General features: G+C 47.3%; 2 protein-coding genes; one reads left to right on the top strand and one right to left on the bottom strand.

Moving 5' to 3' along the window:
- Window positions 1-3,552: 3,552 nt before the first annotated feature.
- On the top strand, window positions 3,553-4,837 carry CHC_T00001717001 (hypothetical protein). XM_005712837.1 is given in 2 exon segments: window positions 3,553-3,780; window positions 3,781-4,837. The coding sequence occupies 1 exon segment, from the start codon at window positions 3,553-3,555 to the stop codon at window positions 3,778-3,780; it is 228 nt and encodes a 75-aa protein (XP_005712894.1). The 3' UTR covers window positions 3,781-4,837.
- CHC_T00001716001 (hypothetical protein) lies at window positions 4,838-5,722 on the bottom strand. The gene has a single exon (XM_005712836.1). It carries the CDS (start codon window positions 5,720-5,722, stop codon window positions 4,838-4,840), a length of 885 nt encoding a protein of 294 aa, XP_005712893.1.
- Window positions 5,723-12,964: the final 7,242 nt, after the last annotated feature.

The raw sequence follows: 12,964 nt of genomic DNA, 5'->3' as shown, positions 1-12,964 counted from the left end.
TTTTTCTCTCTCGTGAGCAGAACACAGTACTTTCCGGACTCAAGGATAGATGGTAAGAGGTCATTAGACACACACAATGAAGAAGGAGGAACCAAGAGACTTCTGGAGATTCGTAATATGGCACTTCGTTACCTATCTCGAGTAGATAAGCTGTGTCGCACAAACAGCTTTGCCTCCACTCATTTGGACAAACCAAACCTTCACAGATTGTTGGAGTTCTTCACACATACATTGCCACTGTTCGGTAGTGGAAGACATGTACAAGAGTTGTTGCTTGAAAGCGCTCATCAGCCATTGAAGAGGGGGGTAGCTCAATCCAATATGAAAAACTCACAATTACAGGCTATGGAACATCGTCTTGCCAACGACTGGAAGACTCGTCTGGCAATTGAAACTGAAGGCATTGACACTAGTGAGAACGGCTGGAGCTTTGAGACAGCGAAGTCGGTTTTAAATCTCTTGGGCTACGACAGTTCTGGGCTTCAGGATGCGGGAAGATTTCTACAAAAGCTTCAGGACTGCTTCCCAACTCCTGTTCTGCAGAACCTTCGATTACATCGGAAAGGACTCTTATCGTCGTCTCTCAGTAGGAAGGACTGGCGCGTAGACAATTCAGTAATTATGAACCTCGGAAACACTGCAGACGGAGGTCAACATTCGGAAATGTTCCAATCAACTGACCTTGCATTTCTGTTGAAAGCAAGGGAGTTTTTAGAGCATTTATGGAAACAAAAGCTACGTCTTAGAAGTGGCCGGCCGGACCATGGAAATTCCGTAACCGTACAGATATATGGAACTGCCAAGTGGTGCAAAATAACAGACGGGCGAAAAAGAGACCAGACATCTGTTTTGGCCACTATATCTTATGGGAGCGTGATTCAAGCCTTGCATTCTTCTGTAGTTTCGACCGCAGATCCTGATCTCACATTCACTCTTCATGAGAACAATGATTCTGAGCATGATGAGGACAGAAGGTTCTGGATGGTGCTAGCCGTGGTTCAAGTCCGGATTCTGGACGCTCGTGAGAAAGAAAGTCAAGAAACAACACGATATTGCGCAGTGAAGGAGTGCGAAGCTGAAGAAGATGGATACGGGGTGATGATACAACAACGAAACGAAAGAAGAGCGCTGGTTGAGCTTGGAAGCTACGTTCGAAAGGCATTAGTTATGCACTACTGCGAGCAGGACAGCGACGAAAGCGACGACCATATGTGTCTCATATGCACATCAAACTCAGCAGTACAACACAGGAGTCTCCCAGACGGTGGAATTTATCAAGTGTGGGGGCGAAAGGAAGGGTATCCGCCACGTCAGGCATAAGTATATGTGCGGAACAAGAACTCTGGTCTTTATTCAACAGTTTTTAGTACTACCACACAGCTCTGCATACTTTTATGCACTGACTATAAGCTCTGCGCCGGCCTCTATATCCGTAGTTGCGACATATAAACTGTATCGTTATTGCAAACAAAATTCAGGTCTGCTACCTTTGTGGGCTTGTTGCAAGGGGGCACGTTATGTATCCCCACCTTTCGAAGTCCGTGTCCCTACACCTCTCTAGTTCCTGCAGCCAGTCTGATCCTTAACTTTTTCGTTTTCCTCACCATACACCCACTCTCCTTGTCAACCGGTGCACCGTCATTGCTGTATAAAATTTGCAAAATTTGGGTGCAAATTTTGAGAGTTAGGACCGGTGATCAGTGGGGAGCTGTGATCAGTGGCCACTGATCACAGGCCGGCAGGGGGTGTCGTCCGACATCGTCATTGCTGTATAAAATTTGCAAATTGGGGTGCAAATTTTGAGAGTTAGGACCGGTGATCAGTGGGGAGCTGTGATCAGAGGCCACTGATCACAGGCCGGCAGGGGATTCAGGAGTAAGGAGTAGGATGGTTTTTGTACTTTAGGGATTCGCAGTGCTTCGGAGATTTAGAGGAGTCGGGGAGTAACTAGGATTAGAAGATTCGTGGGATCGGCTGTTGGAAACGTGATATCCCTGTTTCGGGTTCTCCAGGTACGAATAACGTCCGGGGAGGGCATGTTGTCCTTCGTCTGAAAACCGCGTCGACCATCATTGGCAATGCGAGCCATGATAGCTCGCAATGTATAGTTGTTAATTGCAAATCCCCGGGAGGCAGTGTATTTAATGCGCTGCTTAATGATTTTGTCCTCGTCCGCTTTGACGACACGGGGGGCTCCGGGACGGTTGTTGGCTGGGTCAAGAAGGCGGACAGTTTGTCGTCGTCCTTGGTCTTGAGACATTTTTGTAATCTGTCTGCTGTCCCACGACTGATGATCATCAGGGTAGTTCGCCCCACAGTCGACTGTGAGGCGAACCACATCGGCAACCTTTTTTTCATCTTCAATAAATTTACCGCTGTCTGCCGTTTGTCTTTGGCCCTTGCGTTCCGTCTGTCTCTTGCTTGACGCGCGCTGCCTGACGATGCATTCCAATCAACTTCGGAGGGCGTGAATTGTGCGTAACTGGAGGCCAATCACGGGAGCAGGACGAGAAGGTGTTTGATCGTGAATCAATTACTACTGTTTGGCCTTTAACGGTGATGTGTGCCTGCCATTTTTTTGGCGGGACGGGGAGAAGCGAGGAGGTAACATTTCGGGAAACTGGAGCCCTGTTTCGTGAACAGGACGAGAAAGTGTTTGATCGTGGATCAAATACTACTGTTTGGTCTTTAACGGTGTTGTGTGCCGGCTATTTTCTGTTTTGGCGGGACGGGGAGAGGCGCGGAGGTAAAATTGCGGGAAACTGTAGACGAGGTGAATGCTTAGGCCCCAGAGCGTTTCCCTGGAGTCCAGGGATGAAAGACTGTACCCATTGTCCGCACTGGCAGCAACGAGAACTGAATCACCAAATTAGCCTTTTTTACCAAATAATGCTTTTGGGGAAGGGTATACCGCGCAGGCCTGCATGCGCAGGCAAGTTTCTTTGGTATGACATGTAATGGCTGTCGCGCGACAAGATTTACAAAAGCTGTATGTGTGGACCCAAATGCAATGCATTACACGTGTGGATCGATATGCAATGTTTTACACGTGGAGACCAAAATGCAATGTATTACACGTGGTGACCAAAACGCAATGTTTTACACGTGCGACAAGCTGGCGGATGATGATTGGCCGATTATGATACGGAATCGTATACAGTGCCTCCTACGATATGGTGCTATAGCGTGACATACCTCTAGCTATGGCACTATTGGGGGGATGGCACTATATAAAGGAGGCTCGAATACATATATTTGGGGACAAAGCACACTTGTAACACAAACACAACAAAGCCTGCATAACACAACATCCTTTGGTCAGGGTCTCCTTTAAGACAGCATGGATAGCTGTACTGCGTACTGAACCATGCCGGATGATACACGTGTGAGCTTGTGATAACCTGTGCCAGAGGGCGAGCCATAGCACTATATAGAGGGAAGCACTACTATAGTAGGCACAATTGAGCGACCCCCCCTGCAACCGGTCCGTTCTGCCCAGAGAAACCCCCCCCTACTTCGCCTGCATACACTGTAAGTCTGCAACGTGTGCGGATGTTCACACACACCCGAACACGTGCAAGGCCCAGCAAGAGTACCTTCCTAGTAAACCTTTTAGAAACGCAAAAATCGCAGCGAGCAACGACAAAGTGCTCAAGGCAACCCTGCTTTCTACAAGAGCGTTTTCCGGCTACCGCAGAGACATTTGAAACAGCTTCAACCGTGTTGTACTTCACTGTTCGAGTAGAATCTTCGTTCCATCCTTCAGCATGGAGCCAATGACTGACCGCGGCTTTCCAAAAATGCCAGAACCAGGCGGCCGAGCCCATACTTTGGAGTCCTCAGCCTCGATGTGCTGGACTCTTTTATTCCTGGCTTACTCTTCTTCGACATTTGTCAACGAATTTGGACATGGATGGCAAGCAGCTTGGACGGTGCTATTAGTTTTGGTTCCAGTGTGCCTCGCCGGTGCACCCAACATCATGGACGGTCGCCGCCGCGCAGTCCCTATATTGGCAATTTACGTAGCGTATATCCTCATCCCGTCACTGCTTCAGCTCACAAAGCCAGACGACCACTCATCGCTTCGCTCCGAAATGGCCGACCTGATTACCGTTCTTTGCATCTGGCTTCCACTGGAATTTAAGCTGTTGTCATCGGACATATCACCGACTGGAAAGGTTACAGCCTGGGGCTTGTTCACCGCAGCTTTGACAGTCGTGAACTGCTTCACAATTCTACGCCCTTTTCAAAGCCGGCCCACGCTCGTGACTTGGGCTACACTTTCAAGGTAACCCCAGTCGATGTGCTGATAGCGCTAGCTGTGGGTGCTGCCTCTGATCTCATCACCGTTCCACTTGCCGCCCTAACCCAGTTTGCTGACGTCAAGACGCCACCTCGTTTAGACGCGGCCAAAGAAGCCGCCACTTTCCTAGGCATATTCATGAACGGCGTTACCGAGGAGCTTATATTTAGGGGTATGATTCAGAATATGTTGGAGCAACGCCTAGGCCACGGGTCCATATCTGCACTACTCATCGCGTCTGGTGCCTTCGGCATTGCACACTTAGGGAAATCAAAACTTGGATATGACCCGCCAAACGTTCGATACATGGCCTCCGCCTGTGTCACCGGTGTTGCGTGTGGGTTCGTATGGCGACAAACAGGAAAAGTCACAGCTTCCGCGCTGACGCAGGCCACGTCGAATTACATTATGTGGCGCGTCGCGTTAAGCAAAAAAGTTGGCCAGTAGACAGCGTTTTTTCGCAGCTAGAGTCCCTGTATAGCACTTGACAATGATTTCCACTCTTAAACTCACTGAGCACACTCTAATGCTAGTCTAGTTCGTCCCACAGGTCATCGTGCTTGTCAATATCGACCCATTCTCGGGTAGGGTTTTTCGTGTAGAGCGTGGCATTGAATTGTCCAGGTCGCCCATATGTCTCTCCATTAGCACCTTCGAAGCGAAACGGGTTACTTGACATGAGCACGCAGTTTGACTCCTCGCCGGGAAAAGCCGGAACAGAGATTCCCTTTTCCAAAAGTAGCTTTGAGGAAGATGTCGACCAGCTATAAAGTGGTAGCCCCCGGCAAACACATTTGATCCAAGCTTTGGTGCTTCTAAAGACACTAGCACTTCGGGTTTGATAAACGAATCTGCTGTCACATCAATTTTTCTTGGACCCGTCGAAAGATCCCAGCCAGATGGTACATCAAGGCTCACAATCGCAAGCCGAGTTGAGATTAGCATCTCGTAAACAGTCCAGTACTGTTGTCGAATGTCCCCCCCATCAAAGCCAGTTCCAAGCAAGGCATCTACAACGATGTCATAATAAAACTCTAGCGTGCTGGGAATGAAGTCGTGCAAGTCGATTCCGGCTTCATCGCAGACATATCGGAAATTAGCATGCTTAGATTGCTCTGCAGCATAGACCGCTGGTGCATAACCTCTCTTCTGCAGCTCTACAGCGACTTGCAATCCAATTAAGCCGTTTAAACCTGAGCCGCAAGCAGTAAACACATCTGATATTTCTTCTGAACCATAGCATTGTTGTAATGCATCACAAAATCCACTTGCACAGGTTCTAGCCATAACCACAACGTCCCCACCTGAGTATGTAATAGCATCATTAATGGCTTGATTTGCCAATTCCGGGGAAATATGAGTCTGCCGGGGTTTGGAGTTATCTCGTTGCTTACTGCTTTTGTCCACTTCCATTTGCATCGATATTCTGCCTTGTGACCTTCTGTGTCCTGCGACTCTGAAGTGCTTGGCACGGGCTCTCTTGGAGTTGCACAGAAATGCGTGAATTCATGGGTCTCGCCAATGGGCTCGAGACTTCAAACGCTGTCTTCTGAGAAGCCATGATTACACACGGAGGGATTTCTTCTAATACGACCAGCCTGGCCTATTCCCAAAACGATTGATTGGAGGTGAGAATGATGCAAAGCAAGCAAAATGTATTCTGGAGTGCAGCCTTTCTAGGGTGACGCTTGAATGCTTCAAGACTCCAGTCTCACGAAGCCTCTATGACTGTTTTCTGACTGCTGTGCACGTCCGGCAAGACGTACTTGAAGCTGGAGCCGAAAAGCTGTACTTGGTGTCCTCAACTGCTTGTGCTGCAATCTGCACTGATGTGTGCCCTGGGACTTTGCTTGGTCAATTTGAGGTCGTGGGATTACTCAAAACACCGGTCAATCTCAAAAGAATGAAAAAATTCAATTTCAATGCCACACCAACCATCTTCCGTAATTTTTCAACGAGACGAAGCCCAGTTTTGTGAGATTGCTGTGTGTCTCAAGCAGTGTTACGAGGCATTCGGTTGCCAGGTAGCGGCTGGACACGCGTACCACGGGGCGGAGCGCATCCGTATACCGCCGAAGGACGGGCAAGCGAAAGACGGGAAGGAGGGAGCGAGACAGCACGCGCGGGGAATTGGGGGTGCCAGCCATCGGGGAGACGAAGGGAAACCATAGGCCGCACGGGGCTCGGGCAGGGGCAGAAAGACCGCGCAGGTCGCCGGCCGAGGGCGCGAAGGGAAAATGGCACGAGGGGGTGGCTACCGGTGGGGCAAGGGGAAGCTGGATCGAAGGGGAAATTACGGGAGGGAGGGTTGGGGATAGCCGACTCATCCCGGGGAACGTGTACTTAAGAAGCCATCCCCGAAGATAGGAAGGGGGAGGCAGCAGACTTGTGAGGAGTAAAAGAATACGGGTGGATTCCCGTCATTACAGGTCGCTCGGTGCTCCGCGGTAGAATTGCCGCAACAGCACCCCTCAATATACTTTCCTCGCGTCTTTCGCGCTCACAATGTCAAGAATGACAAGCACCTCTAGCTATGGCACTATTGGGGGGATGGCACTATATAAAGGAGGCTCAAATACATATATTTCGGGACAAAGCACACTGCTAACACAAACACAACAAAGCCTGTATAACACAACTAAATAACTAGCACTATATAGAGGGAAGCACTACTAAAGTACGCACTATTGAGCAACCCCCCTGTAACATATAATGGCTGTCGCGCGACAAGATTTACAAAAGCTGTATGGCTGGCCAGCCATACTGGAACTAGATTAATTTTTGTTAATTTTTTAGAGGTTGATTCTAGTATGGGTAGCCACCCATACAGCTTTTGTAGATCTTGTCGCGCGACAAACACATCACACGTGTGGACCCAAATGCAATGTATTACACGTGTGGATCGATATGCAATGTTTTACACGTGGCGACCAAAATGCAATGTATTACACGTGGTGACCAAAACGCAATGTTTTACACGTGCGAGAAGCTGGTAGATGATGATTGGCCGATTATGATACGGAATCGTATACAGTGCCTCCTACGATATAGTTCTATAGCGTGACATACCTCTAGCTATGGCACTATTAGGAGGTTGGCACTATAGAAAGGAGGCTCAAATACATATATTTGGGGACAATGCACACTGCTAACACAAACACAACAAAGCCTGTATAACACAACTAAATAACTTCATCCTTTGAGTACTGAACCATGCCGGATGATACATGTGAGCGTATGAAAACCTGTGCCAGAGAGTGAGCCATAGCACTATAAAGAGTGAAACACTACTAAAGTAGGCACTATTGAGCGACCCTGTAATATGTAATGGCTGTCGCGCGACAAGATTTACAAAAGCTGTATGGCTGGCCAGCCATACTGGAACTAGATTAATTTTTGTTAATTTTTTAGAGGTTGATTCTAGTATGGGTAGCCACCCATACAGCTTTTGTAGATCTTGTCGCGCGACAAACACATCACACGTGTGGACCCAAATGCAATGTATTACACGTGTGGATCGATATGCAATGTATTACACGTGGTGACCAAAACGCAATGTTTTACACGTGGCGACAAGCTGGTGGATGATGATTTGCCGACTGTGATACGGAATCGTATACAGTGCCTCCTACGATAAAGTGCTATAGCGCGACATACCTCTAGCTATGGCACTATTGGGGGGATGGCACTATATTCCTGTGCTCCGTTTTGTGACGATTTAGGGCGTCACAAAAAGTGAGACGATTTGTGTGACGATTTGTGAGAGTTTTGCTCTTTTCGCCGCCTTCATCTCATTCGTCTCACGCCATCTTCTTATTCGTCACACATGGTTTGTGAATATTTGTTGAATTGTAGCACTTTTTGAGAACGTTTTGTGATCATGACAAAAATCGTCTCAAACATCACACATTTTCGTGAATCTTTTGTGACGGTTTTGTGAGACGCATCTCAAGACTCTCAAACGTCAACCTTGAAATAAAAACTCTCACACTGATAATGTGCATTTTGTGATGGCAGTGTGCATTTTGTGATGGCTTTGTGTGAGTTGTGTGAGGGGATCACGAAGATCACATATGAAAGTGTTTGTTTATTGACAAGGTGCACCTGAGCCGGTAAGGAATCACCTTACTCGCCCAGGACCGCTCGTAAAGTAGACAAGGACCACTAAAGTAGAATTAGTCATCCTACTGCCATTGGTCTAATTGTTTGAGAAAATTAACGGTGGCACGATATTGACTAAGTAACCATCACCTCCTTTAGAATTCCATAATGCCTAGCTGGACAATAAATGGAGTGCATACCACCGATTGCACAAATGGTTGGATAAACCGCTCTGTCTCTCCCTCTGTATCTCTCTGTCTGTCTCTGTCTCTGTCTCTCTCTATGTTTATACCCATCTCTCTTTATGTTTATCCAATTCTTTATGGTGACCATCTATCTATGTGTGTGTCCATCTCTCTATATTTGTGTCCATCTCTCTTCCTTGTATCCCTCTCTCTCTCTATCGCTCCCTCTCCGCCTCTCTGGCTGCATCTCCTCTTCCCTCTATCTGTTTATGTAAACAAGTGTCTTTAAAAAGATTTTTGGGGTTTCCTTCCCTATACTCTATATTGTAGTCCCATTTTCTCTGCAGTATTCGTGAAGATGCGTTGTTGTCGTACGAAAGCGACGCTTTTTCAGTGACTGGGGCGGACACGAATTGTCGGCACTTATAAATACTTGTTTGTCTATGAGAGGTGGACGTTGAAAAAGGTGGTTGTGAAGTGGGTTGCGTCCTGTGATCAGTGGCCACTGATCACAGGCCGGCAGGGGGTGTCGCACTACACCGTCATTGCTGTATAAAATTGCAAAATATTGATGCAAATTTTGAGAGTTAGGACCTGTGATCAGTGGGGAGCTGTGATCAGTGGCCACTGATCACAGGCCGGCAGGGGGTGTCGTACGACATCGTCATTGCTGTATAAAATTTGCAAAATTTGGTGGCAAATTTTGCAGGATGGGAGCTGTGATCAGTGGCCACTGATCACAGGCCGGCAAGGGTGTCGTACGACACCGTCATTGCTGTAAAAAATTTGCGTACTTCTCGAAACACAGTTGTCTTCATGACCCTGCTGCATATTTGCATCATTTTTGAACAAACGTATACGTGTTCCTGCTGTACTTTCTGTATCCTGTGCAAATGCATTATTTACGTATTTTAATTAGTTCTAACTCTCCGTTGGCGTCGTGTGATCAGCCGCCGCTGATCACATGCCTGAGAGGGGTGCCGTACGACACTAGGTATCATTTCCCACCAAAGTATAATCACAATTCAATACCATCCAAATTTTGCAAATTTTACATCAAGGACGGTGACGGACGGCACCCCTCGCCGGCCTGCGATCAGTGGCGACTGATCACAGCTCCCAAATCTCAAAATTTGCACCCCAAATATTGCAAATTTTTACAGCAATGACTATGTCGGACGGCATTCTTCGCCGGCCCGTGATCAGTTGCCACTGATATCAGGACGCATCCGGTTCAAATACGTAAACATTGCCTTTAAATCCGATGCAAATTTATACAGCAAGGACTGTGTCGCGCGACGCAGGAAGTATTCGGACATTTTCTCCCTTTTAGAAACCAGCGGCCGTCGAGAACGCCGAGCCGAAACCCAACCCCGGCCTTCCCCAGAACGTGCATATGCGGAGGTGCCATCATTAAGCGTACGCAATCTTCGGGCTATTTTTAAACCAAGGTAATCGCGGGCTCCAGGCAGCCGACTCATTGCTTTCTCAATATCCCCACCCTTTCCAACCTCAGCCCGAAAAATGAAAAGTCATGCGCAACGCGCTGTGGCATGAAGTTCAGCTAACGCCATTTTCCATCTGGACCGGAATTACCATCATTACAACAACGGTGCCTCTGCGCCCCGCATCCTTAGGACGGGATTCTAGGGCATTATAATGTATATCGCAAGCTTGTGTTGCTCGAGCGCGTTCACCAGGCGGGAGGATTCTGACGAATATTCGTGTTCACTTGTAGTCCTCAAACGCAATAAAGTTCGTTTACGTACTGCAGTTTCATATGACTAATGCAATGATTTGATATTCGTTTCTTTTTTCGGCGTCCGTAGGGTTCACTAGCACCACTTGTACACACCGTGCCTGGCCTTATTCCACGGTCACCCATTCTGAGGGTGAGTTTTCTCCCTCCTTGATATAAAGACCGGTACGGACACGTAGGGTCCGTACGTTACCGTGTGTAAAATCTGGCTTGAGGCCTAATTCTAAACGGTCCCGAACTCTTCTTCTGATTACCGCTCAAGTGATTCTAGTGGTGACAGTGATTCACAGAGGAAGGGCACCGATGAGGACGACATCCAAGAGTAGGTACTGGGTAAATCATACTTTCAATAGCGAGAACAGTATCATCATCACTCTGTAGTGACACTTCTATCTTCATTGCACAATTAAATCTAAAGCAACTATGATTAAAAGAACAGTAATTCAATGACACATGACTGACTTTCAAAGCAATCCGGACTGGATGATGTCGGTACCTTTGGAGCCCATACCCAGCTGTTCACTTGCACGTCTAAGTCCCATGGTATTTAGATGCTGCACAGAGCCGTGCATCTTTAAATGTGACCGTTACAAAAATATCGATTTCACAAAAAACACATATGTCTATATACTGACTACGTTCCAATGGTTACCCCCAACTCTTTAGTCTTCGGTATATATTTCAAACAAATTTCTCAAGTATCACTTTCCAAGGGAAATTAACAGAGGACGATACCATCCCCCAGTTGATAATGGTATCAGATCTTTTCAATGGCCTCCAATTCGGGAGTGATATAGAGGTCTACTATACCTTGGAGAATGAAGAAGAAAGCAAGGCATGGTTCCCAGCAACAGTCATTAGTCTCAACTACTTTCATGATGATCGTCGAGAGGTGCTCAAAGGGACCATTCAATACAAGGCAGCGTTTGGATTCAGGGCATGTAAAAGCAAGGTTACTTTCAAGGAGGGAAACGAGTTTGTACAAGATGGACAAAAGTTTAGCTGGAGACTCAAAGATACATCCGTGCGATTGGATAACAGCGCAAGCTCAGACGTGGCAAGCGCATCGATGGATGCAGATGATATGGACTATGCTCCAGGTAGTGCCATGGTAGAAAAATGCAAGAAGGTTAACCACACGACGACTGTCTCACTTGACCAGAATACAATCAAAGATACTCGTGAACTAAATGCTCTTTCCAGACGCCTTCAGTATCTTGAGGAAGTGGTGAAAGGACAGCAATCCTCGATTACGACTGCACTATGGACTCAGAATCCGCTCCTCATTTCTGATGCAGGCTCCAATATTCCTCTTAAGTTTATTTCGTTGCGTCTAGAGCATTGGTTACTCAAGACACCGACACGTCCTACCCCAGTTGAAATAACCCGTGGGACGAAGTGGTTTGTACAACACTCATTTAAGGCGCGAGCAGACTGCACATTGCTCCAGTTTGATTCTATATCCGAAAGAGTCAAAGCTCAGCTACGAACAAAGGTTTCTATTCTTCCGGAAGATTATATGTGCCGGAAATCAGTTGTGAAGGAGACGAGTATATACTTTAGGAGCTTCCTAGACTTGTCAGAAGCACTCGGACCAGCATCACCGCAAGTTGTCAGAGACGTGATCATCGCAAAAAGGCTGGAAAAAGGTACCGACAATTATGTATCTGCCAGAGTGATAGGCTGTATGGCCGGTCCCAACACCGAATCTCTTTCTGACCCGTGCTATATGACAATTGGAGATTCTCTTGCTGTTATAAGGGATGACGAGGATGAACAACGGCACGTTGTATTTCGTCGGGATTGCACTTGGGATTCCATAGAGCAGACCTACTCCTATCCACTGGAAGACATAAGACTATCAGAGCTTAACTTCCAAGAACGCATTTCCAAGGTAATGAGTGCTGAAAAAGTGGTCAGCGGACCATCGGACCGGAAGGAGTCGTTCTACCTGCGATGGAATCTTCAATCCAATCCTTGTCAGTCTATATTTGCTGATGTAAATCGCAGCGACGTACTAGGAGTACTTGAAGTGCATGTCCCATTCATTTCTATCAAAGGGTCTGCCCATGTGAAGCAATTCATCACTGTTGCCAAAGTTCTGGGCCTCTTTAAGTAAACTCAATTCATTCATGCTACAGCAGTCTCCCGCTTTACGCATTTTTCACTGTGGTGAACTAAGAAGTTTCACTATCACATCAAATACGACCCCTTATAAATCGAAGTCGTGGACCATGACCACATCCTCATCGTCTTCGACTTGATCCGCCTGGATTTCATCCTCACCATCCACCACGCTCAGATCATCATTATCCTCGTGATGTGAACCTGAACGGACCGGGGGATCGTGCACGGAGTTGTACATATCTACGGACATCACTAGCTTCTCCTTCAAAATACTGGACAGTTGCTGTGGAAGCTCACCCCGCTTTTCTCCCTGTCCTTCAGTCAAAAGATCTGAGTAGAGCGATCTCAGTCGCGACCGCCATGATCCATTGTGGTGATCCTGGCCATCCACTTCATGCAATATCTGCTCGTTTCGAGAAAATGCACCCCTCGCCTCGATCACCTTCATCAGCATGATCTCCCGAAACAGGACAGCAGTCATGTAAATCA

The sequence above is a fragment of the Chondrus crispus genome, genomic scaffold (assembly GCF_000350225.1).
Source record: "Chondrus crispus Stackhouse genomic scaffold, scaffold_11, whole genome shotgun sequence".
NCBI classification, from domain to species: Eukaryota; Rhodophyta; class Florideophyceae; order Gigartinales; family Gigartinaceae; genus Chondrus; species Chondrus crispus.
The sequence above is the reverse complement of the archived record's forward strand: the minus strand, read 5'-3'. Positions and strand labels throughout refer to the sequence as shown.